This window comes from Pelophylax lessonae (assembly GCF_965119305.1).
Source record: "Pelophylax lessonae genome assembly, chromosome: 3".
NCBI lineage: Eukaryota > Metazoa > Chordata > Amphibia > Anura > Ranidae > Pelophylax > Pelophylax lessonae.
This window is the reverse complement of record NC_138770.1, coordinates 529,347,609-529,373,740: the sequence shown is the minus strand read 5'-3', so window position 1 is coordinate 529,373,740 and position 26,132 is coordinate 529,347,609. Positions and strand designations below refer to the sequence as shown.

Here is a 26,132-nt window from a genome sequence, read left to right as displayed (position 1 = left end):
TTACTATAACCAAGATAAAAAAATAAATGTTTTGGCTTTAGTTATATTTTAAATTTAGTTTGCAGTGACCTTGTCTTTGCAAAGACCTCTTTCCGACTCCGCTCCTTTATACTCACGTTGCGATCATACATGGTGCAAATTTATTTTCTGCAACCACGGGTTGTAGGAAAGACATTCGCATGATTCCCCCGTCAACACAGATAGTGTTGACGGGGGGAATCAGCAACTGTCTTCCCCTGGAAGGGGGGGCTGCACGGGCAGGGGGTTGCCATCCCCTCCGGGAGAAGACAATGATTATTGCTAGCGGCTAAAGCAGCCGCAATCGATAATCTCAAGAGAATCCGGCAGGCTGGTCGTACCCAAGTAGATCGATCAACTTGGTACATTCAGCCTGCCCATTAACGGCTCGAATCTCACCCGCTTCCTGCTGAACCGGCTGAGATTAAAACCGTGTATGGCCAGCCTTGCACTACCTTACTGATCCTATCTATGCTGCAGCTGGCACTGAAATAGATGATGGTGGAGAGTACAAGAGGGTTGGGGAAAAGGGGACTATTTGCACTGACAATTTGCCCTCAGTGACAGTGTCTTTTTAAGACAAAATAGTGTCTAAGTACTGCTTTTACAGGTGATCACTGCTAAATGTCAGGGATCTCCAGGTGGTAATTGATGTGTTCAGCTTTCAGCCATTTCACTGTAATCTTAAACACAAATAAGAAACAGAGTAAGGACATGCACAGAATATGTTTAGAGGGACGCTCCCAAATATGACTCCTAGGCTTTGTTCAGCTGTGTTCTTTTTAATTTGTTCTTCTGGGTAGTTCAACTGGCACTAGTTCAAAAACACTGGTGCCTGCTGTGTCAAATCTGGCCAGATGCTACAGGCCATATTAAATTCAGTGTAATGTAGCACAAATTGGATGTTTTGCCAAATGCTTGAGCTTTGGGGAGTATTGTAACCATTTTTACTTGCCCGGGAGTTGTGGATGCCTGGTAAATTATTTGTTTTTAAGGCAAACTCGAGGCAGATTTAAAAGACCCACATTAATTCAGCTCTGCATTCAGTTATACACATTTTAGTGTAGGGACCTGAATTTGACATGGTATTGGCATCTTGCAGTCACCTGTACAACACAGCTCAAACAGATAGGGGGAAGAATTGCCAGGAGCCAGTTAGTTGTGATGCAGTGCTCATGTGCAAACAAAAGCATACTCATAAAAAAAGAGAATTGACAGAGAGATGAGCTCATCAGTCTTCTTCTTTTCATTCACTGTCCATTCACAGGTTGGAAACAGGGACAAGACCAATTAGTATTAACAATTTCAGAAGAGAAAAAGCAGGTCTCCTGCCCTGTCAGAAAAGACTAGTCTTTGTAATGGGGCTGTGTAAATCTCAGAACTTGATGAACAGAAACACAAATAAAACAACTACTTATGCATATTTCATCTGTGTAATTAGCTATTTGCCAGAAGATCAGCTTTCATACCCTTGTGAAAAGGGTCCTAAAGTGAACCTGTACAAGTAAATGTGCATGCAGATGCCTCTTGAAACCTAGAGTATCTCACAAAAGTGAGTACACACATCACATTTTTGTAAATATTTTATTATGTCTTTTCATGTAACAACACTGAAGAAATGACACTTGCTACAGTGTAAAGTAGTGAATGTACAGCTTGTATAACAGTGTAAATTTGCTGTCCCCTCAAAAAAACTCAACACACAGCCATTAATGTCTAAACCGCTGGCAAAAAAAGTGAGTATACCCCTAAATGTCCAAATTGGGCCCAAAATGTCAATATTTTGTGTGGTCACCATTATTTTCCAGCACTGCCTTAACCCTTTTGGGCATGGAGTTCACCAGAGTTTCACAGGTTGCCACTGGAGTCCTCTTCCACTTCTCCATGATGACATCACGGAGCTTGTGGATGTTAGGGACCTTGCGCTCATCCACCTTCCATTTGAGGATGCCCCACAGATGCTCGATAGATTTTAGGTCTGGAGATATGCTTGGCCAGTCCATCACCTTTACCCTCAGCTTCTTTAGCAAGGCAGTCGTCATCTTGGAGGTGTGTTTGGGGTTGTTATGTTAGAATTCTCCAAAGAGAGGGGATCATGCTCTGCTTCAGTATGTCACAGTACGTGTTGGCATTCATGGTTCCCTCAATGAACTGTAGCTCCCCAGTGCCGGCAGCACTCATGCAGCCCCAGACCATGACACTCCCACCACCATGCTTGACTGTAGGCAAGACACACTTGTCTTTGTACTCCTCACCTGGTTGCCACCACACACTTGACACAATCTGAACCAAATAAGTTTATCTTGGTCTCATCAGACCACAGGACATGGTTTCAGTAATCCATGTCCTTAGTCTGTTTGTCTTTAGCAAACTGTTTGCGGGCTTTCTAGTACATCACCTTTAGAAGAGGCTTCCTTCTGGGACTACAGCAACGCAGACCGATTTGATGCAGTGTGTGGTGTATGGTCTGAGCACTGACAGGCTGACCCCCCACCCCTTCAACCTCTGCAGCAATGCTGGCAGCACTCATGTGTCTATTTCCCAAAGACAATCTCTGGATATGACGCTGAGCAAGTGCACTCAACTTCTTTGGTCGACCATGGCAAGGCCTGTTCTGAGTGGAATCTGTCCTGTTAAACCTCTGTATGGTCTTGGCAATCTTCTTATGGCCTAGGCCATCTTTACTGTATGTAGAGCAATAATTCTTTTTTTCAGATCCTCAGAGAGTTCTTTTCCATGAGGTGCCATGTTGAACCTCCAGTGACTAGTATGAGAAAGTGAGAGCGATAATACCAAATTTAACACACCTGCTACCCATTCACACCTGAGACCTTGTAACACAAACGAGTCACATGACACCGGGGAGGGGAAATGGCTAATTGGGCCATGAAATATGCATAAGTGAGTTGTTTTATTTGTGTTTCTGTTCATCAAGTTCTGAGATGTACCCACCCCTATTACAAAGTCTAGCCTTTTCTGACAGGGCAGAAGACCTGCTTTTTCTCTTCTGAAATTATTAATACTAATTGGTCTTGTCCCTGTCCCCAACCTGTGACTGGACAGTGAATGAAAAGAAGAAGAATGACTATATAGACTAATATAGACTAATAAAATATTTACAAAAATGTGAGGGGTGTACTCACTTTTGTGAGATACTGCATATTTAGAAAATACCTAAAGCTATATGTATTCTTTTTAGTTTTGGATAGTCGCCGCCCATCCATTTAGCCTTCACTATTGGGTAATGGCGCCCTCTGCAGGAGTAAGCTAGGCAGTTAGAAATGTTAATAAAAAACTTTTCTATACTTAGACACACCTCTAGGGGGCTGACCCCAGCCATTATCCTGATCCAGTTACCATTGGTCCTCAGATTGTAGCAAGCAGTATCGGAAGGCAATAACCCCCAGATCCAAAAAATCAGAGGGGCGGGGGCGGAGACTGTCAGAGGACTCAGAGAAAAGAATCTTACGGTAAGTTCTTACAAAAATTCTATTTTCTCTTACGTCCTCTGACAGTCGCCGCCCATCCATTTAGGCTTCACTATTGGGATGTCCCAAAGCGGTGCAGGTGTGAGGGGTGGGAAGACGTAACCAACTTAAAAGGATGCCAGTACATCAATTCTGTAGAAGTTCATGAAAGTGTTCACAGACGACCAGGATGCTGCTGTGCACTCCTGAGCCACAGAAGCCTGATGGCAAAAAGCCCAAGAGGCACTGACTGCTCTAGTAAAAAGGGGCCTTTACAGGGAAAAGAGGAACCTGACCCTGGATTGAAAAGACCCGAACAAACGTCTGTCTGATCCCTTAGAAATGGTTGCTGCGGATGCAGCCGAGCCCTTCCGAGGTCCCTCAGTAAGAACAAACAGTGAATCCTAACAGACTCCATGGCAGACATGTAAACCCTGATCGCCTGGACCATATCCAAGGAATGCAAGGCCACTTCCTTGGAACGTTTGGGCCTTGCACAAAGTGAAGGCAATATGATATCCCCGTTGGGTATAAAAGACTTATTGGGTCGCAGAACCACTTCATCCCTATGAATCACCAGGTCCCAGAGAGGCAAGGGAGCCTTCCTCGGAGGAGCCAGATCCCGCACCCCTTGGATGAAAGTGCAAATTAAAGAATTAGTCGCCAAGGGATGCTGGAAAAGGACGGCCAAGGCCGACAACTGACCCTATATCGTGGTCAGCGCCAAACGCTGATCCACCCCTTCCTGCAGGAATGCCAAAACCTTCGCCATCGAGAAGGAGCAAGGATGGAAACCATGCGACTCGCACCAGGCAATATAGGCTTTCCAGGTGCGATGATAAATCTTTCTAGAAGTAGCTTTACGAGCCTTCAATAAGGTAGGGATGACCGCATTCGGAAGACCCCTATCTCTCAAGACCTGGCTTTTAACAGCCACGCCGTTAAAGCCAGAGACTTTAAAGCAGGATGGAAGATCGGCCCTTGAGACAGAAGATCATCTCTCAGCGGAAGTCGCCAGGGAGGCTCAATGACCATCTGCACGATGTCTGTGTACCAGGACCGACGCGGCCAGTCTGGGGCCACCAGAATGACCTGTATTGGTTCCGACGCCAACCCGCAGAGGAACCTGGACAACAGTTATATCGAAGGGAAGGCATACATCAGCCGATATAGGTGCCAAGGCATCACTACAGCATCCGTGGCGTCCGCCAGAGGATCGCGGATTCTGGCCACGAACCTCCCCACCTTTTTGTTGAGATGGGATGCGAACAGATCCATGTCCAGAGTCCTCCACCGGACACACAGGAGGCGAAACACCTCCGGATGCAGGGACCATTCTCCCTGGTCCAAGGTCTGGCGACTTAGATAGTCCGCCTGCCAGTTCTCCACACCCGGAATGTGAACCGCCGAAATCGCAGGAACGTGCGATTCAGCCCAAGACAGGATCTTGGCCACTTCCTTGGCCGTCCGGGCACTCTTGCTGATATAGGCCACCCCCGTGGCGTTGTCTGTCTGTACCCGAACCAGATACCCCTGAAGTCGAGATGACCAATGGAACAGACAAACCTTGACTGCTCAGAGCTCCAAGATGTTTATCGGCAAGGAGGCCTCCTCTGCCGGCCACGTCCCCTGAGCACAAAGCGTGCCCTGAACTCCTCCCCAGCCCGACAGGTGAGCACTGTCCACAGCAGAGGCCGGAAGGACTGGCCCTGTGACAGGGTCGTCGACCGGAGCCACCACAAAAGACCTGGCCGTACTTGGTGGCTCATAGAAAACCTCCTGTCCAAAGACTGAGGCGTTCTGTCCCACCTGGCCAGGATCTCCACTTGCAGAGTCCTTGTGTGAAATTGAGCAAATGGGATGGCTTCGAAAGCCGAAACAATCAGACCCAAAGACCGCATACAGGTCCGCAAGGAGGAGAGATCGTTGTCCCTGAGGGACCTGATATCGTCCCGCAGAGTCCGGAGTTTGTCCTTCGGAAGGAAAACTTGCTCCTGAGTCCAGGACCATCCCCAGGAACTGAAGGAGTCAGTGCTGACTTCTGAAAATTGATGGTCCACCCGAACTCCTGGAGTGTCTGAACTGTCACGGCCAGATCGCTCGTCAAAGTTGCACACGAGCTCGACCTTAACAGAAGGTCGTCCAGATAACAGAGGACCGCAATCCCCTTTAAACGCAGTAAAGCCAGCACTAGAGCCAAAACCTTGGTGAAAACCCTGGGAGCCGAAGCGAGACCGAAGGGTAATGCCACAAACTGGTAATGCTCCCCTGCCACCCCGAAGCGGAGATATCTCTGATCACCCTCATAGACAGGGATGTGCAAATACGCATCTTTCAAGTCGATGGAGGCCAGGAAGTCCTCTGGACTCAACGACGCCACTACCGACCTGATAGATTCCATCCGGAACTTCTGCACCCGCAAAAGCGGTTCAGAGACTTCAAGTCCAGAATCGGACAAACCTTGCCCTCCCTTCTGGGCACCGTGAACAGGTTAGAATAAAAACCGGGAAACCTGTCCCGAGAAGGCACTGGCACAATGACTCCTTGGGCGAGCAGATCTTGCACCGCCCCATGAGATCTCTGAGACGATCGGGAGTCAGCTGGAGATTTGACGCAAATAACCTGTATGCGGGGCAAGATCGAAACTTGATCTTGTACCCTGAATGAATCAGCTCGTGAACCCACCTGTCCCGAATGCTGGACAATCAGGGTTCCTGAAAGCAATGCAGATGTCCCCCCACCCCTAAGATGGGTGAGGGCGTCCCTTCAGGTAGAGGTGGACTGGGTCACCAAACCAGACTGACCGGCCTTTGGCTTACCTGACCACAGCTTCTTGTGACCACCGGAAGGCTTGAATAATTTGCCCTTGTCCTGCACCCGGAAGGCACGAAAGGACCCACGCTGAGCTTTGAAGGAAGGCCCCCGCCTAGTGCAGGAGGACTTACCTTTGTGATCTGGGGCAACAGAGTACTCTCTCCCCCCCTGTAAGCCCCTAATCAACTCATCCAGAGTGTCCCCAAAAAGACGACTCCCCACATAAGGAACAGACACCGTCTTTTTGGAAGCGTGGTCAGCCGACCAGTTTTTTAGCCAAACAATGCGGCGGATCGCGACCCCGACCTCAGACAACCGAGCGACTAACGGAGCCTCGTCCACGGCCACGTCACACAGGTACATCCCAGTCTGGGTAATCTGATCCACCATGTCGAGGGCAGTTGGAGAGGCCAACTCCGCCACCAGGGTGCTCCGAAGCACCTTGGACCATGCAGTGAGAGCCTGAGAGGCCATCACCGAGGCAAACACAGGTTTTAGCAGGGAGCCCGCCACCAAATGTGCCAAAAATGTGGCGGGAAAGCGCCTCCATCAGCTGGATCCTTGAAACCCGGGGAGTTCTCCACCGGCATCAAGGCAGATTTATTCAGCCTTGAGACAGTGTGGTCCACCGTAGGGGACACCGTCCAACGTTTGTCCACGGCCCCCAAAAAGGGATAGCGGTGGGAAAAATGCTTAGGCACCACCAGCATATGTTTAATGCGATGCCACTGGTCATTCACAATTTCGTGAAACTCCTCAGGGCAGGGAAAAACCTGACCTGACTTCTGGGCCCTTCGGAACCCGAAAGCAGCCCGCTTACTTGACTGAGATGGCTCATCATCAAGGTTTAGAGTCTCCTTAATGGCGATAATGAGGGCATCCATCACAGCGCGTTCCCACACCACCAAGGAGGAAGATTCCTCCTCCTCCACCTCAGAAGCGGAGGACGGGGAGGACATCGTCTGTGGCAGCCAATTCAGGTTCAGAGTCAGAGGACTGGGAGGGCATATGCCATTGTTTTGGAAGAGTGTTGCGACAGCAGCAGACCCATTTTTGGATGCCAAAAGCGCAAGAGCAGCAGATAATGAGGCAATGGAAGAGGTTTCAGGAGTACCTGAAGCCCCCACCAGGTCTGGTGGAAATTGTTAGCCTGGGAGTCCATATTGTCAATATAAAATAAATGGGACGCTGGCCCTTTAAATCGGCGGTTCCTGCCAACGCCCACTGGAGCCGGCACTATTTGAAAGAGCCCCTTCAGATAATGCAAAATCCACAAGAAACAACTGTTTTGGCAGAAAAATGCCCTTGGCATTAGTAAAAATCCCCCCACATTGTCAGTAACTGTCACACGCTGCTCAGTGAGAAAATGGAAGGGAAGGAGGAAGTGATCCCACGCCCCTAGAGGCCTTGCCGATGAGCCACAAAAAAAAGGTGCCTATAGAAACTCAATGTAAAAAGTCACCGGCAAGATGGTCGCTGCCATTAATAGGCATGTGCCCTTAGCCAAGATGGTGCCCGATTGGCGCCAGGACAAGGTCCTAAAATGGCTGCTGCCCACACACAGAGCTCAGCCACCTGCCCTCATCCAAAATGGCGGCCGCACTAAACTGCGCCAAATTAAGCACATACATGCGGTCTGGCCACCGCAGGGGACCCCAGGGAGAACCCCTCACAGCTATGGAGCCCCCCCCACACCCCCCAGGTACAGCAAGTACCCCGCACAGTGCCCTCAGCAGGGCCAGGGAGGAAGGGATAATACACCAAGTTGGCCAGAAGGGGGATACCAAAGAGACCACCAGCCCTGCCATGCCCTAAGAGTGGGCCCACAAACCCCCCTAAGTGTCCTAGTCTCAGGGACAAGGGGGTATCAGTACTCACCAGTCCAGGAAAAGCGGGCACTGCTCTGATACGGGAGACCCCCCACCCTAAGTGGGGGTGCCGTCAGCCAAGGAGGGATGCTAGCAACACGCGGGCGTTCCGGAGTTGAGACTCAGCTCCACAGGCTCATCCCCATTCCAAGGGGCACTGTCGTTGTGAGGCCTGGGCGCACCAGTAACCTGCGACCCTCGCTGGCAGTCTGGGACTCCATAAGGATCTATATTATCTAGTGCGAGGCCCAGCTCTGCAGTCACTTGTAGTTCTCCAGGAAAAAGTCCCTGACTAACTAGTGATTGTGAGAGAAATAAAAACCTATTTTCAGAAGAAAAACACATATTTTGGGAAAAAAACATAAAGAAAACCGAGACGCTAGGTCCCGGCCAGGAAGAGCTAGCCTACTCCTGACGCTAGGCAGCATGAAACTGAGGACCAGTGGTAACTGGATCAGGATAATGGCTGTGGTCGGCCCCCTAGAGGTGTATCTAAGTAAAGAAAAGTTTTTTATTAACATTTCTAACTGCCTAGCTTACTCCTGCAGAGGGCGCCATTACCCAATAGTGAAGGCTAAATGGATGGGCGGCGACTGTCAGAGGACGTAAGAGAAAGTAGACTTCTGTCAGGTTTCTGTTTATCTGTGTCCTTGGTGTGGCAATTCACTCTCTATATATATATATATAGTGTGCACAGAGTTGCCCTATGTACAAATATATTTACAAATTTTACAGAGAAACAAGTTATTATATTATTTACTTTAAAGTATATATAAACTCCAACAGTTTCCTTCTCTTATTTGCTACCTGTTTGTTAAACAGGTTATAAAGTCAGAAGGTTTTTAAACTTATTCTATGCATTAAGATAGAAAAAAAACCTTCTGTGTGCATCAGCCCCCCCCCCCATCATAATACTTACATGAGCTCCCTCTCGATCCAGCGATGTCCACGACTGCCTCATTGGCTAAGACACAGCCATTGGCTCCCACTGCTGTCAATCAAAGTCAGTTAGCCAATGAGAAGTGAGAGGGGTGGGGCTGAACCGCAGCTCCAAGTCTGAATGGATACACGGAGCTGCGACTCATCTCAGGTGCCCCTATAGCAGGCTGCTTGCTGTGGGGGTACTCAAAGTGAGGGAGGGGCTAGGAGCAAAGAAGAGGGACCAGAGAAGAGGAAAAACCAACTACACAGAGCAGGTAAGTATAATATGTTTGTTATTTTTATTGAGAGAAAAAAAAAAACGAGACTTTACAATCACTTTAAATATACAATTGAAAGTAGTTTGTTAAATCTGTTCAATATCTGTTGATCTTGCCAGAAATCCAGTACTGTCCTGTATCCTGTACACTCTAAAGTCTTATTTCAAGCAATGTTATAAAAAAAAGTATGTTACGAGCACAACCCATATGTTATGAAATAAAAAAGTACTGCTGTAGTCCTGTTATAGGGTAACAGTGAGTGTGTGTTGTCACCCTAGTACAGGAATTGTGTTACTGGCAGGATCACTGGGTGAAAATACAGGGGTAAAATCCTTAAAAAATAAATCTTTTAGGGGCAAATTTATAAATCAGTAAATGTGACCTTTATTAAACATTTACAGCTGATGAATTATTTACAGTATTTTAAAAGATGCACCAGAAAGTTACACCTGCAATGAATACTTGGTGAAAATATATACCCCTAAAGCAGACAACACATCTAAGGACCAGTAAATTTAAATATTTAACATTTTTGTTCTTGGATTTTGGTTTTATCCACTTAATATTTCAAAAAGGGGTTTAAAACATAATTACTGTTCACGTTAATATGATAACAAAAATCAGTATGGGATAAAAAGTAAAAATTCATATACTGTTCAAAATAGCTTGCACGTAAACACAGGATCTTTATGAGTTTTACAATAATGTAATATAAATTTAAACTTATTAAATTGAAACATGTTCACAAAGGATGCAGACGCAGTTAGATAGAGAGGTCTATTTAAAATACCAACATAGAAAAGCAAATGCATGATAATAAAATTAAAAAGAAAAGCATAGTTGTACCCAAAATATCAATGAAAAGATATTTTAATCCAGATCTATTAATCGTAGTATGTCCTTCAATAGCAAACACCGAAGGGAGTCAATGTGAACTCCAGTATATAGAGTCTATTCATCTCAAGCAAAGGAAGGTATATTGTATATCCAAAGAGAGTATAATGCTCCACGTCCAAAAGTAATTGTATCATCAAGCTGCAACACCCCTCTATCCACTGTACACCCACCACAAAAAAACACAATTACAATTGGAAAGAACAATTCATCATCCTAATGAACAAATCAGAAATGTACTTGGGAAAAGCTGCATTCTGTCATGTATTGAATTAATAGCCACAAAGGTCTTTCTGAACTACAGACTGGAGACCATTGCTATATAATTTCATGTTTTACAAAATCTAGCAGTGCAACATCCATCCTCACTTGTAGCACATTAGTCAATAAAAATGTTATTGATATAAAACATTTATGAATAAAAACCCATAAATGGTCAAAAGAAAGCTTAGAAATGTCTTACTTACACATCTGTCTTCAGATCCACATGCAATAAATCTCCCACAAGGACTGATGGCTATACCACAGGGAAGGTATCGGTTTACATGACCTTCAAAACGACGAACACACCTGATAAGAAAAGCAATATAAAAAATAAATGAAAAAATCAATCATATGTGGTGACACTACACAGAATTTGCTGCTAATCCTTGTTCCCTATCTATACCCTATATCTACCACTCAAATGTATCTATTGCATCTGGTATAGGGTCAAGCGCATAGCTTTTTCCACTTTTAATATAAATAATTATTTTGATTTGAGCAAAAATACATTGCACACTGCAACTATGAACAGAGTAGAGAAAAAGAAGAAAGGGATTGGATTTAGCAATTTAGAAGGCAACTTCCATTTGTTTTATATTTCAACCAATTAATAATATTATATTTATCAGTGAGCCCCAGTTCACACTGGGGCGACCTGTCAGGCGACCTGGTCGTCTGACAGGTCGCCTGGCATAGAGAAGCTGTGGACCCTTTCTAATAGGAGCGACTCAAGTCGCTCCGACTTAGAAAAAGGGTCCGGAGCTTCTTTGGGGCGACCCGGAGCGACCTGCATAGACTTCAATGTTATGAAGTCCGTGCCGGCCGCTCCGAGGTTGCGGTGCGAGCAGCGCGCAGCGACCTGTGAGGTCGCCCCGGGAAGTAGCGTCGCCCCAGTGTGAACGGGACTTAAAACCAGATAGAATCACATAATTCAAATATAGGTAATAAAGGTAACTGATGAAATTTTAAATATTTAAAGGTAAGCAAGATTAAAAAAAAAATTAAAATGTCATAATTTTGTCCCCTATACAAAACATTTATGCCTTTGCTAGAGCTAAACTTACAAAAGAATGGTACAAATCTATATGATTATTTAAATAAATTTAAAAAAACAAACAAAATAAAAAGTCGTGTGAATCTTTCATCAAAACATTTTTAAAGTGGACGTTTGTATTTTCCTATACTGTATATTACAGAAGGCATTGGTATCTTTAGACTAGATTCACAGCCATGCATTTTAACGCAAATGCATTTCCACTGATATGTTAACATCAAACCATAAGGCAAAATGCATGCCCTACAAATGGAGAGGTGTAAATTCTACCGAATTGTTTATTATGTAATTTCTGGTCTCCTGGGCTTAATTGCATTGCTTTAGTTTGATCATATGAATCTTAAAAAAACACTGTCAAAATGATATAATGTCATACTTTATAATAAACGGTGACACTTGTTAGACTCTAAGCTTACATTTTACTAATAGTAATGTATCTTGGCAGTCTATATAATATGTTTAATCATCCCACAATGTTATTTTTGTGGATATTTTATTTTATGGACGTGGCTTCATTCTGTAATGTTGAAGGGTTTTAAAAAAAATCCTGGTGTCCATGCTTTTTGAAAGATGTGATCCATACTTTGCAAATTACTAGTTTAGTCTTACAGATCATTATGCAGTATATAATGGAATCAGCAGATGCTGAAAAAGATGGAACTGTTTATTTTAACATACCGACTACCGCAGCTGCAATACTTTATGATTGCTAAGATTGCAATAATTAGTTTGTAAAAACAACCACATATACATTTCTAAATTGCATGAACAGCATGCGAGAAAAGTGTGTTTTAACACATATCAGTACCAGTTTGTTAAGTTATTGAAGTAGATAAAATTGTAGTTATTGAAGTAGATAAAATCTTACAGATTTAGTGAAAAATTAGCAAAATGTTAATGTGAGCCTAAAGCCCAATTCTGTTTTAGTTTCCTATCCTCTCTGCCTTGTGGATTAATATATCATATATTTTTACACCTATCTAGTTTGGCTTTAGGCAGCCAATATGGCTTTACAAATACTTAAAGCGTAACTCCATTTTGTTGAGAAAAAATAATCCCCCTTCTGGGTGATCTCTGTACATTGCAGGGATTCTAACAAACTTTTTTGCAGATTCCTACCTTTTGTTATTCTGAAGGAATCCCTGTTTGTTTCTCTGTGCCTCTATGCTGAGTGGATCAAATGGTAGTGGTTTCATAATTATCTATCAGCTCTGGCAGCTGCAGGGCTCTAATGAGGTAAGCTGCTGGGCCTGCATCACTTTAGACGTGTTCCTATTGGAAGTATCTCACCAAAAATGACATTTTTGTTACATCGGATGCCAGATAATCTGACTTGCAATTTATGCAATGCATAAATAATTATAAAAACCTGTATCCCAATAAATACATTACAAATGCCAATCAATGTAAGTAAAAAAACAAAAACTCACTTTTGTTGCAGTGGATGCCAGAAATCTGGCTTGTATCTTAGGCAGAGTTCTGGGAAAATTGGTGAGCCAATCACACAAGCAGGAAATTAGGTTTCTGGGGGGTGGTCAGTACACATTCTGTGTACAGAACAGCTCCCGGTAGCCATATTGCATTGCATTTTCAGAAAAATTACAGCAGCTGCAGATTGAAAAGGAAGGGTAATTTTTAATAACATTCAATAACAATATGATTTGTGTCGCAATTGTATGCACTATATTGTTTTCTCTTTATTTGCTATTTTTTCCCCCCACAAAAGTGGAGTTGCCCTTTAAAGTAGAAGTTCACCCTACAACTAAAATCTGTAAATCTACTTTCATCCACAATCTAAGACTAACGTATCTAGCCCTGTAAAGAAGAAATCGCTATACATACCTTTTCTGAAGCCGGTCCGGTCCCATGCTGAGCTGTCAGCAGTGACTTCGCTGTGTAGGTGGGTGCAAAGGAGGCAGCCCACAACAGAATCCCCATAGTAAATCTGTGGGTGACATAACTTCCCACATATTTGCCAGCCGTTATCGGCTTTGTCCTGCACACAACTTCCGCCATTGGAGGCAGGATCAGATCGGCTTCAGAAAAGATATGTATAGCGATTTCTTCTTTACAGGGCTAAATAGGTTAGTCTTAGATTGTGGACGCCTGTACATTTACAGATTTTAGTTTTAGGGTGAACTTTTACTTTACCTGTCCAAATATGTACTATGTATTGAAATTAAATTTTTGCATTAACCACTTGCCGCCCGCCGCACGACTATTTACTGCGGCAGTCAGCCCCTACTGGGCAAAACAACGTAGTACTACGTCGCTCGCCCACGAGCATCTAGGGGGTGAGCGCGTGCCGCCGGAGGCGCGCTCCTGCCCCTGCTCGGTCACTAACATCCCCGCGCGAGTGACCGGCAGCTCCAATGTCCGCCGGCCACTAGCGATCTCCTGCTGGAGAAGGAGAAAGGCAGGCGGTTAATGTAAACAAAGCCGTCTGTCATTCTCCTTGGTGTAACTGCAGAGATCATACGATCCTGCTATGTATTATCGTATGTCTCTGTGGTTACATCACAAGCCACGCCCCCCACAGTTAGAATCACGCCCCTAGGGATACATTTAACCCGCTGATCACCAATAAAGTTAACCCCTTCCCTGCCAGTGTAATTTTTACAGTAACAGTGCATATTTATAGCACTGATTACTGTAGTAATGTCACTGGTACCCCCAAAAGTGTCAAAAATGTCAGTCAAGGGTCCGATCTGTCCGCCGCAATGTCGCAGTCCCGCAAAAAAAAAATCGCCGATCGCCGCCATTACTAGTTAAAATAAAAAACAATAAAAATGACATAAATCTTTTCCGTAGTTAGTAAACGTAATAACTTTTGCGCAAACCAATCAAAATACGCTTATTGTGATTTTTTGCACCAAATATATGTAGCAGAAAACAAATTGGCCTAAAATGTTAAAACATTTTGATTTTTACATTTTTTTTGGAAATTTCATATAAAAAATGTGAAAAATATTGTTATCTTTTCAAAATTGTTGCTCTTTTTTTGTTTATAGCGCAAAAAGTAAAAATCGCACAGGTGATCAAATACCACCAAAAGAAAGCTCTGTTTGTGGGAAAAAAAGGACGTCAATTTCATTTGGATACAGCTTCGCACGACAGTGCAATTGTCCGTTAAATTCATGCAGTGCCGAATCGCAAAATAGGCCCTGGTCTTTGAGCAGTCAAATTCTCCGGGGCTTAAGTGGTTAACAAATTAAAAAATCCAGTGTGCTAATTCCTAGCAAATAATTCAGTTTACAGATGTGGACTGCTTTAGTAATGTATCAAGTGAAATTGTCCTGATTTAATAAAGTAAGCTGGATTCGCCACACTCATCCAAACAAATGTTACATTTTAAACATTTAAACAACAACAAACTTAAAATTAAACATTTGGAACAAAATGCTACTACTGTATGGACAGCTTAACTAAAAAATTTTTTTTTGGAGAATGTCATATAGCAGAATATGAAAAATATTGTTTTTTTTTTTCAAAATTGTCGCTTTTTTTTTGTTTATAGCACAAAAAATAAAAATTGCACAGGTGATCAAATACCACCAAAAGAAAGCTACGATCGCGCATTTGTCCGTTAAAGTAACGCAGTGCCGAATCGCAAAATAGGGCCTGGTCAGGAAGGGAGCAAATCCTTTCAGTCTTAAAGTGGTTAATATTAGAAAGTAAAACATATTGAGGTTTTTTTTCCAAATTTGTCTGCATGTTTTTGTTTATAGCGCAAAAAATAAAAAATGCAGAGGTGATCAAATACCACCAAAAGAAAGCTCTATTTGTGGGAAAAAGGACATAAATTTAATTTGGGTACAATGTTGCATGACCACGCAATTGTCAGTTAAAGTAACGCAGTGCCGTATCGCAAAAACTGGCCTGGTCAAGAAGAGGGGTATATCTTTTGGAGCTGAAGTGGTTAAACATTTTCTCAGGAGCAATGGCTCAAACAGGAGCCCTGATAGAGTGCTGCATCTTTTTTCTCTTGGCTGACCTCACCGTCCTTCATAAGATACATCCATTGGACTACCTATCAGCCACCTTTTCTCTGCCAGAACGGCTTTCCCAGTGTCCCTTACCAAACCCAGTGCTTTTGCCACACTTCCTTGAACTTGAATAGAAAAAACAGATAACAATAAACATTTTCAAATGCATCCTAATAATATATCTCTCTGGTCAAGAGCTAACTTACTCGTGAACAATTTATTAATGTCCGGAAATATGACATTTAGGGAAGGAATGTACTAAGTGTTACAGCACAACTGACCATGAAACAATAAATCAGAAACAATCTAGACACATCAAAACATATCATGCATAATGTGGTCTGCAAGTCATACATGACTCAGCCAGGTTATTGCATAAGCAACCATTAAAAAGACCATGATATAAAACTTATGAAAATATCCTTATATGTACTTTCATATTCTAAGAATAAAGTATTGCAACTCCCCCATTTTTCTTGAATACCAATTTGGGTTAGGAAATTTAGTCTTTGAAAAAAGACCTTCCAAAAATAAAAACTGGCAAATGATGAACAGCATTCATCGTACTTTAAATCTTACATTGTCTGCTTACATAAGTTCAGATGAAAACTATTAGTGGTCAGTAGAAGCAACTCAATTCCTATTCATCTAGGAAGTGATGACAAGTAAGACCTAAAGTAAAAGTATCACTACTACAGAATGTTTATTTTGTAACAGTACAACAAATGAGAACATTCTTTCAGTAGTTATTATGTAAAAAGATACTAACTACTTTAATTACTATTATAAGCCAGACATTTAATCTTCTTTTTCCTTAGACACCAAACCACTGGTTAGTAAAACTAATGTTTCCCTGATATAACAAGGCACATATTTATGAATGTAAAAGTAGCCCTCTTTGCCAATAATATTTTACAAAACCTCAGAAAATATATGGGCTTCCTTGTCATCTTAATCCCTTTATGGAACAAATGCAATACTAAGACCAGATAACTATAAGTGTAACTATAGCCAAAATAAATGTAGGGTAGGGTGTTTGGAGCTCCTATACCCAGGGTGGGTATGGGGAAAAATCACAAGAGCAGCCTAAAAACATCAAATGAGGATATTTGTAACCGGTCAAAATTACGAGGTTTGTATACCAATGCCAGAAGCCTGGCCAACAAGATGGGAGAGCTGGAGCTGCTGATGTTTGAGGAGGACTTAGATTTTGTGGGGATAACTGAGACTTGGTTTGACAGCTCTCATGACTGGATGGCGACCATTCAGGGGTATTCCCTTTATCGCAGAGATAGAGAAGGTAAAAAAGGGGGAGGGGTATGTCTGTATATTAAGAACAGTATACAGGTAAATATGAGGGATGATATTAATAATGGAGCTAAGGACGAGGCAGAATCGCTATGGGTAGAGCTTCAAAGGGAAGGCACGTGGGGAAGGTAATATTGGGCGTATGCTATAGGCCCCCCCACCAGAGGGAGGAGGGGGAGGTGGACCTCATTTTACAGATAGGATTGGCAGCAAGGATGGGAAATGTCATTATAATGGGGGACTTTAATTATCCTGATATAGACTGGGCAGAAGGAACCGCACACTCAGCCAAGGCTCGGCAGTTCCTAAATGTTCTGCAGGACAATTTCATGGGTCAGATGGTGAATGCACCGACAAGAAACAATGCGGTACTTGACCTACTGATTACTAACAATGCAGACCTGCTCACAGATATAGAAATACAGGAGAACTTAGGAAACAGTGACCATAGGTCAATAAGTTTCAGTATTAATTTAAGTAATAGGAAGCACAAGGATAATATTAAGACGCTGAATTTCAAAAGAGACAATTTCCCAAAACTGCGCTCACTGCTAGAAAATATCAATTGGGATAGAACCCTGGGAACAAACAACACGGAGGAAAAATGGGAGTGCTTCAAGAGCATACTTAACAAGGGGATTGGCCAGTGCATTCCAAAGGGAAATAAATTTAAAAGAGCAAAGCTAAACCCTGGGTGGCTAAACTCCAACATAAAAAGGTATATTAGTGCTAAAAAAAAAGGCCTTCAAAAAATACAAGACTGAGGGGTCATTGGCAGCATTTAAGCATTACAAAGAGTGTAATAAGAAATGTAAAGATGAAATCAGGGCGGCTAAAATAGAACACGAGAGACATATAGCGGAGGAGAGTAAAAAGAACCCCAAGAAGTTTTTTAAGTATATAAACAGTAAGAAAGCGAGGCCAGAACACATTGGCCCCATAAAAGATGACAAAGGAAATATGGCCAGTGAGGACAGAGAAAAGGCGGAAGTGTTAAATAATTTCTTCTCTTCAGTCTTCACAAAAGAATCGGGGGACTACACAAACCTAGCTTGTAAGGCCGAACTAAACAACACACCTCAGGAAATACCGCCATGGCTAGCAGAAGATAGACTTAAAACTAAACTAGAGAAACTTAACATAAATAAATCACCGGGACCGAATGGCTTGCACCCGAGGGTTCTGAAAGAGCTCAGCCAGGTGATTGCCAGACCATTATTCTTGATCTTTAAGGATAGTTTACAGACGGGTATGGTGCCAGCTGATTGGAAAAAAGCCAACGTGGTACCAATATTTAAAAAGGGGCCGAGATGTATCCCGGGTAACTATAGGCAGGTCAGCCTAACATCTGTATTCTGCAAGATTTTGGAGGGGATGTTAAGGGACCACATACAAGACTTTAGTAATGAAAACTGTATTATTAGTAGTAATCAGCATGGATTCATGAAAAATCGTTCTTGCCAAACCAATCTATTAACCTTCTACGATGAAGTGAGCTGCCACCTAGATAAAGGTAAGCCGGTGACTGTGGTGTATCTGGACTTTGCAAAGGCCTTTGACACCGTTCCCCACAAACGCTTACTGTACAAACTAAGGAAGGTAGGTATGCACCATAGGGTGAGTACCTGGATAGAGAACTGGCTCCAGGGGAGAGTCCAGAGGGTGGTGATTAATGGGGAGTACTCGGATTGGGCGGGTGTGGAAAGTGGGGTCCCCCAGGGTTCTGTCCTGGGACCAATCCTGTTTAATTTATTCATAAATGATCTAGAGGAGGGGATATCTAGTACAATCTCAGTATTTGCGGATGATACTAAACTAAGCATGCCAATATCTTCTATGCAGGATGTGGAAACCTTACAAGCGGACCTGAACAAAATAACGGGGTGGGCAACTGCATGGCAGATGAGGTTTAATGTTGAAAAATGTAAAGTAATGCACTTGGGGGCCAGAAACCAGAAAGCAAGCTACTCACTAGGGGGGGAACCTCTGGGTGAGTCTAGGATGGAAAGGGACCTGGGGGTACTGGTAAACAACAGGCTTGGCAGTGGCATGCAATGCCAAGCCGCTGCAAGCAAAGCCAACAGAATACTGGGATGTATAAAAAAGGGGATTCACTCCAGAAATAAAGAGATTATTCTCCCGCTCTACAAGACTCTGGTCCGGCCACATTTGGAGTATGCTGTCCAGTTCTGGGCACCGGGCCTCAGGAAGGATGTGCTGGAATTGGAAAGAGTCCAGAGAAGGGCAACAAAAATAATTAGGGGAATGGAGGACATCAGCTATGAGGAAAGACTACAAGCACTGAACTTATTCTCTCTGGAGAAGAGACGATTGAGGGGGGATATGATATCAATGTACAAATACTGTACTGGCGACCCTAGCATAAGGAACAAACTATTCAGAGAGAGGAGATACAATAAGACACGTGGTCATTCACTAAAACTAGAGGAAAGGCGGTTTAACCTTAAAATGCATAAGGGGTTCTTCACTGTAAGAGCGGTAAGGATGTGGAATTCTCTTCCACAAGCAGTCGTATCAGCTGGGAGCATTGATAGTTTCAAAAAAAATATTAGATGGGCACCTTGGAGACCACAACATACAGGGGTACACAATGTACGGTTAAAAGCAAACACACACACATCATAGGTTGAACTGGATGGACTGATGTCTTTTTTCAACCTCACTAACTATGTAAATAAATAAATAAATATATATACAGTATGATACAGTCTGTCACTAGCATTAAGACAGCTGTCTTTGTTTTTCTGAGTCCCCTCTGTAACATTGTTTATTACCTGGTCTTTCAGCCAGTAACAAGAAAGGAGAAACACGGTCCCGGGTATGATCCGATATATAGGGGGGATACCCGTGCTTGAACCTCAGCAGCTCCTTTTGTTGACTCCTAAGGGTAAGAGTCTGTTCAGTTTAGCAACAGAAAGAGAAGGGAGAGCTTCTGGTTAAGGCTAACTCCATAAAGTCACAAATAAATTGTTGTAGTGACAATACGATGTAGGTGAGGATATCACAAGTGAAGCTCCACTCCAGGAAAATTATAAGATAATCCAGTTTATTGAGGCAATAAAAAACATCAAAGAACAATGGTAATAGTAACTTGCACTTGTAAAGGTGTCAGGCTAAGCCAGCTTACTTGCCCCACTGTATCCGATTGCTGTAGCCGTAGTCCTTGTGGAGAGCAAACATCCAGGCTCCGGCGGGAAGGGTGGTGGATGCGCAGTCCTTCAGGAGAGATGTAGCAATGTAGTGTGCATCTACAGGCGGCTAGTAAAAGACAGTGGCTGCTCAGGTGATGACATCAATCACCCGTGCTCAAGGATCAGACTCAGACGAACAGCTCCACACGTGTGACTGGAAACGGTCCCATCACCATGACGACATGTTTTGTGCTCCGTGCTTTGTCATAGTCAGGTCCTGTGCCACCACTGTCTTCACTAGCCGCCTGTAGATGCACACCGCATCGCTACATCTCTCCTGAAGGACTGCGCATCCACTGCAAGGGACACCCTTCCCACCGGAGCCTGGATGTTAAAACTCTTGGTTGATTTAGTGGATATGCAGTTGGCTAAGGGATAGATACAAGAGTGTGGTTATAAATGGGGTTCATTTGGAGCAGAGACCAATCCCTAGTGATGTACCACAAGGCTCTGTTATAGGTTCTTCTGTTTAATTTGTTTGTTGTAAGTGATATAATTAAAGGCTTGGTGGGTAAGGTATGTCTTTTGCTGATAACACAAAGTTGTTCAATTTATATCCCTTGAGGTGTCTGTAACATGGAGCATGATCTGGCATTGCTATAAGATTTATTCAAAGTAATGGAAACTGCAGTTCAAAGTTTCTAAAAAAAAAAAAATCCTTGATAGAGTACAGTAATGGGGGCACAGTGTTGGCCAGTGCTACAAAAGAAAAAAATCTGGGGTACTTATTTCAGATAATTGCAAAACGAGCAAACAATGTGGCCAGGCAGTGAGAAGAGTGAATAGAATGCTAGTGTGTAGAGGGGTCACCAGTGAAAGGAAGGAGCCTCTGATTCCCCTATATAGATCTTTAGTGAGACCTCGTTTAGAATACTATGTCCAGTTCTTGAGACCTCTTTTACAAAATATATTGATAAGACAGAACAAGCCCAGAGAAGGGCAACAAAAATGTTGAAAAGTCTGGGGGATAAAACAAATCAGGAGATAATTTAGGAACTTAACATGTACAGTCTTGAAGAAAGAAGTGAGAGGAAAAACATTGAAATACTTTAAAGGCCTGAATAAGGTTCAGGAGGGCAGTATTTTCAATATGAAGCCAAGATCAAGAACACGGGACATAACCTCAAAATAGCAGGAGGGAAGCTAAAACAAATCTTAGAAAGTTTACTAAATGATTAGCTGATGCTTGATATACCCTTCTTTAGACAAAAGAAAAAAACATAAGGGGAAAAAAAGGGGGTAGATTTATTGGACCATTTGGCCTTTTTTCTGCCATCACTCTACTATGTTTCTATGCTTCTACTAAAGCTGACCCCTACACTGATCAATGTGTGGCCATCCCCAATCACCCAAAGTCAATTAAACGATCGACTTCTGCTGAAGGGACATGCTGGAAAACATTTCTTGATTGGCAGCTGCTGATCAGTGCATTCTATTTCCACCTTACAAACTTAACATTACATGCAATGCATGACAAAGTGCAATGAACACAATTATATTGTACAATTCCATCGCCACCTTCCACCTTACAGAGTATTTTTTACATTTCTGCTATGGGCCTATCTATTCAGCAATAACATTACCCAAGGCACAACTAAGCCCGCCAATGTAAATGTTTTTAAAAAGAAAGTTCTAGTTAGAGATATTTAATAAATGTTATTCAATATTTAATCAATTATAATCAAATATGCCAATGTTGTTTTCTGCAGTGTTTTTTTTTTTTTTACATTCTGCCTACTATTGCATGCTCAGTGTATGCTACATTCAAGGCATGCCTCTGATAATAATAAATGTTCCAGTTACCAGTTTGCTTATGTCAGCTTTTAACAGAACTTTCAAGCCCTCAAATGGCTGACATCATTGCTGGTAACAAGTGCAGCACCATGGCAACTTGAGATCTCACCAGAGGCTAAGATAGCACTGTCTTCAGCTGCAGCAAGATATAAAGGTTTAGTTAATACTTTCTTATAGAACGCTTTCTTTAGGTGATGTTTCCGAATAAATTGCAAAAAATGTATTTAATTTTCTATCCAATTTGTTTGCTTACAAAAAAAAGTTTTAAAACAATTAATACTATACCAGATTAGACATATACCATGTATTCTATAATATGCTCCACTTTAAATGGCATTAAAATTAGAAATCTATAGTAAACCATAGCAAAGTTATTTATAAATTAAGCAAATGTGTTTTCTATTCTCAACACATTTTGCACATTTGTTTAATGCAAAACAAAATATTTAACAAATAACATGAATGAAAACACACAAAAAAGTAGTTAATGTATAAAAAAAAAAAAAAAAAAATTATATATAAAAACAAAAATAATATCAGCAGAAAAACAATAGCTAAGGAGAAAAAGGAGAAGAAGGAGTTAATTAGGCACAGTAGAGGTAATGAAGGGCAATAAGGTGTAAAATGATTATAATTGTATTTATTTTTTTTTACTTATAGGGTTGCAGACATTATATGCAAATCAAGGCGAACCACTTCAATCTGCAGATAAATAGAAGAGTGAATACAATCGAACGTTCCCATTACATTGTTTTTCTAATTGATGCTTCTAGAATTCTGTTTAGAAGCTCCGTTATTCACAAGAGTGCCTGTAATACTCTGGAAGTCCTGGCTGTAATTTTTAAATCTGGGAACTGCAAGCAAGAGGGGTGGAAAAAAATGGAAGTAGGGAGACATGGCAAGCTACATACTGTATGCTCCGTGTACTTTGTTGAGGTCTTTTGAGTGTGTATAGCATGCCCATGGTCTTCAAGGGGTTAAGGATGATGTTTTGCAAGTACCCATTTAAACAGATGCATGGATATCCTCACTGTGTACACAATTTTGTTTTTAGGTAATAAATTACAAATAATGATTTTCAGCACTAATCAACAATGTATCAAGTATTTTTTAATCTGCTTCTCCAGTTTATCATTTCTACAAAATGTACTCTCATCAACTGATGCACGATTTATAGGATTTTTTCCTATTACATCCAAACCACAGGTTCAAAAAGTGCCTCGGCTTCCATTATCATTTGCGTGCCACCCAAGAACAGACTATTTACAAAATGTTTTTGCATTCCTTGATCATAATTCTTAAATTATTAAAGAATGCCATATGATACTAAGTCTGATAACAATTTTGTTTAATATCCTTATTGCTGCTTTTGATTTTCAACATTAATTAAATCTAAAAAGGTCATATTGCAAAAGAACATATTTTTGTAACTAATTGTTCCCAGGACCAGTTTCTAAACCTTTCCTTATTAATAACAGGTATATTTTATATTAAGAATTTGTAATTTTTCCAATCTGCAGAAATCATAGAGTAATTATACTATTACTGCTAAACTTTTAGATAAAAGCATTGTGCTATTTCCAGACAATGGGATATAAATAAGTTGAGAATAACGTTGCTCATATTTATTCCTTGACTTTATGCAGTAAGGTATTTTGCCACGAAGAGCAAGTCCATTAAAACATCTGGCTTCTAATCTTTATTCTGCAGTCTGACATAGAATTAAAGGACAAGTGCACTTTCAGTGCTTGCACGCTGCAATGGCCATTAATTTCAAAGGGTGGGGCCTGACAGTGAGAATTGTCTAGTACAGGCTGTGTGGTGTCTATTGAGTATCCAGCTTGTCAGAGATGGTGGGGTAGGGGATTGGTGCCCAAAAAGGGTCAGCTAACTAAAGAAAACTTTTTACAGTGACTCAGTCATAAGAAAATTATACTGCTGCAATTGCTTGCCAAACATTTAAAAATGCTAGTTGCCTGATAATAAATAGTGTGTTCTGTGCTGGCAGACCTCAGCTGTAAACTAGATTTTAACACTGTCTAATCTAACAAGGGGTTAAAGATCTAGAAGCTGGGCTTCTACATTATAAGTTAATGAGGGGGACTCCATATAAAAACCCCATTTTTTTTTTTTTATTTTATTGATGGCTAGGTATGCTTTGCAAATGGGAAGGCCTATAAAACAAATAAGAATTTCTCAAATTTGAATGCAAAAGTGGAAAAATACTTTCATGGGAAAAAAAATAGAAAATAAAAAAATAATAATAATATAGCGTATACAATTGTAACACAAGTCATATTGTGATTTAATGTTATTAAAAATGACCTTTCCTTTTGGAATTTTTAGCTCTGTAATTTTCTGTAAAATGCAATGCAATATGGCTACCTGGAGGTGTTCTCTACACAGAATATGAACGGAACGCCCCCAAGAAACATCATTTTCTGCTTGTGTGATTGGCTCACTGATTTTCTCCACTAAGATATAAGTCAGATATCAGGCATCCCCTGCAACAAAACTGTCGTTTTTGGTGAGATACTTCCAATAGGAAATCACGTCTAAAGAGATGCAGACCCTGCAATTTTCCTCATTAGAGCCCTGCAGGTGCAGCAGCTGACTGAAAATTATGAAACCACACCCATACACATTAATATTCCACACAGGACACAGACATAGATTTCTTCAGAATAACAAAAGGAAGGAATCTGCAACAGTTTGTTAAGATCCCTGCAATGTACATCATCACCCAGATGAGAGGATTTTTGAAGTGCAGTTAGTCTTTAATCTTAGTTGTTCATAAATTCTGTGGCTGAGGCTGAAAGTATGGCAGTTCCAAAAAATGCACTTAGCGTTTTTGTGGTTTTTAGCTCACATTTTGGGAGCTGATATGAAGTAATTGCTAACAAGAAAATGCTTGTTGCCCACAGCAGCCAAACAGAATATGTTTCATTTTTAGACTTGGTATGCAGAATAGTTAGTTTGAAGCTGATTGCTTTCTATAAGAAAATAAGATTTGTATATGTTAAATTTTATTCAACCAGACTAATACAGAAACAGTCAGGTTATACTGTTGATTACAGGATGTTTGGATGCTGGCAAACAGAAGAAAAGTGAGGCAGCCCAATATAATGCCTCCGCTATCCTGCATATCTCAATTTTGTGAGAAAGCTTTTTTTCTCTTCCCCCACCACACTCTCCACAGCTACCCTCAATATGCCTCCCTATCCCCCACAATTCAGGGTCTCCCAGATCTCTTTTGCTCTTTGGTATTGTCCCCCATTGGGGTGCCAAACAGGCACTGCACTTAACTTTTATGTCGTGAGTGGGAGATGACGACTACGCTCTCACGCCTCATGCATGTTACACCCTAATTTATGTCTGTTACTCTTCATCCCCAGTTGCATTTTGTTGTTTGTTATTTTTTGTCTCTTTATCTCAATACTTTGCTAATGTTGTACAACATTGTATTATTCCATGGCTACGGTACTTACTGATTCAAATTACGTCTTGTATAACACTTTGTACCATTGTTTTATACCCTTTGTTATCTTTCAATAAAAATTTGAACATGAAAAAAAAAAAATTTGTGAGAAAGCAGTACCAAGGGCAAGAGCAAAAATAAACACAGGGGTGGGACCAGTGTCCGTCAATAGACTAAAATGAAGATCTTACAATAAGTCCAAAAATCTTACTGTGATTTCCAAAAGTAGTCAATTTAGGGAAAGGTAACAGCCACTGACAGACCAATACCTGAGTGTGAACCAAGGAAGAAGAACTTGAGCAACGAATTACACAGTGCTCTAGACCATGTTAATCCTGGTTAGGGAGGAGAGAGGAGTATGGAGTGCCTTCATCAATAGGCTGTACATCAGTCAATGAAGAAGGACCTAACCTTCAATAATAAGGTTCAAGAAAGCTTCAGGGCTTACTATTCTCACCAGGGGGTACTTGAAGCAGGATCGCTGTCTGTTGACAAGCCAGGGGAGCACAGGACCATCCAGCGATGAAAACTTCCTGCCAAACAGGAATAATGAGGAGCATCCAGAAATGAAATCCTCCTTCTTCAAAGTAGACACCACCAGTAGAGCCAGTAGAGGAGAGCCAGATGATGATGCCTTTTCTCCAAAGATGATAATGACCACCAAGCTTAGCACCATCCAGTGTAGGGAATAGGCCACTTAACCTGTCATAGAGAGAACTTCCAAACCTTCCCGGAGATGAAGGCCCATCAACATATGAATGATGTCCAGTGGAGAC

At 41.9% G+C, this 26,132-nt stretch overlaps 1 protein-coding gene across 1 annotated transcript in view; it reads right to left on the bottom strand.

Moving 5' to 3' along the window:
- Positions 1-26,132, bottom strand: part of WDR27 (WD repeat domain 27) — a 522,635-nt gene that overhangs the window by 216,963 nt on the left and 279,540 nt on the right. The window contains exon 22 of the mRNA XM_082251222.1: positions 10,728-10,830. Within this exon, the coding sequence (XP_082107348.1) occupies positions 10,728-10,830 (103 nt within the window). The remainder of the gene's footprint in view (positions 1-10,727; positions 10,831-26,132) is intronic.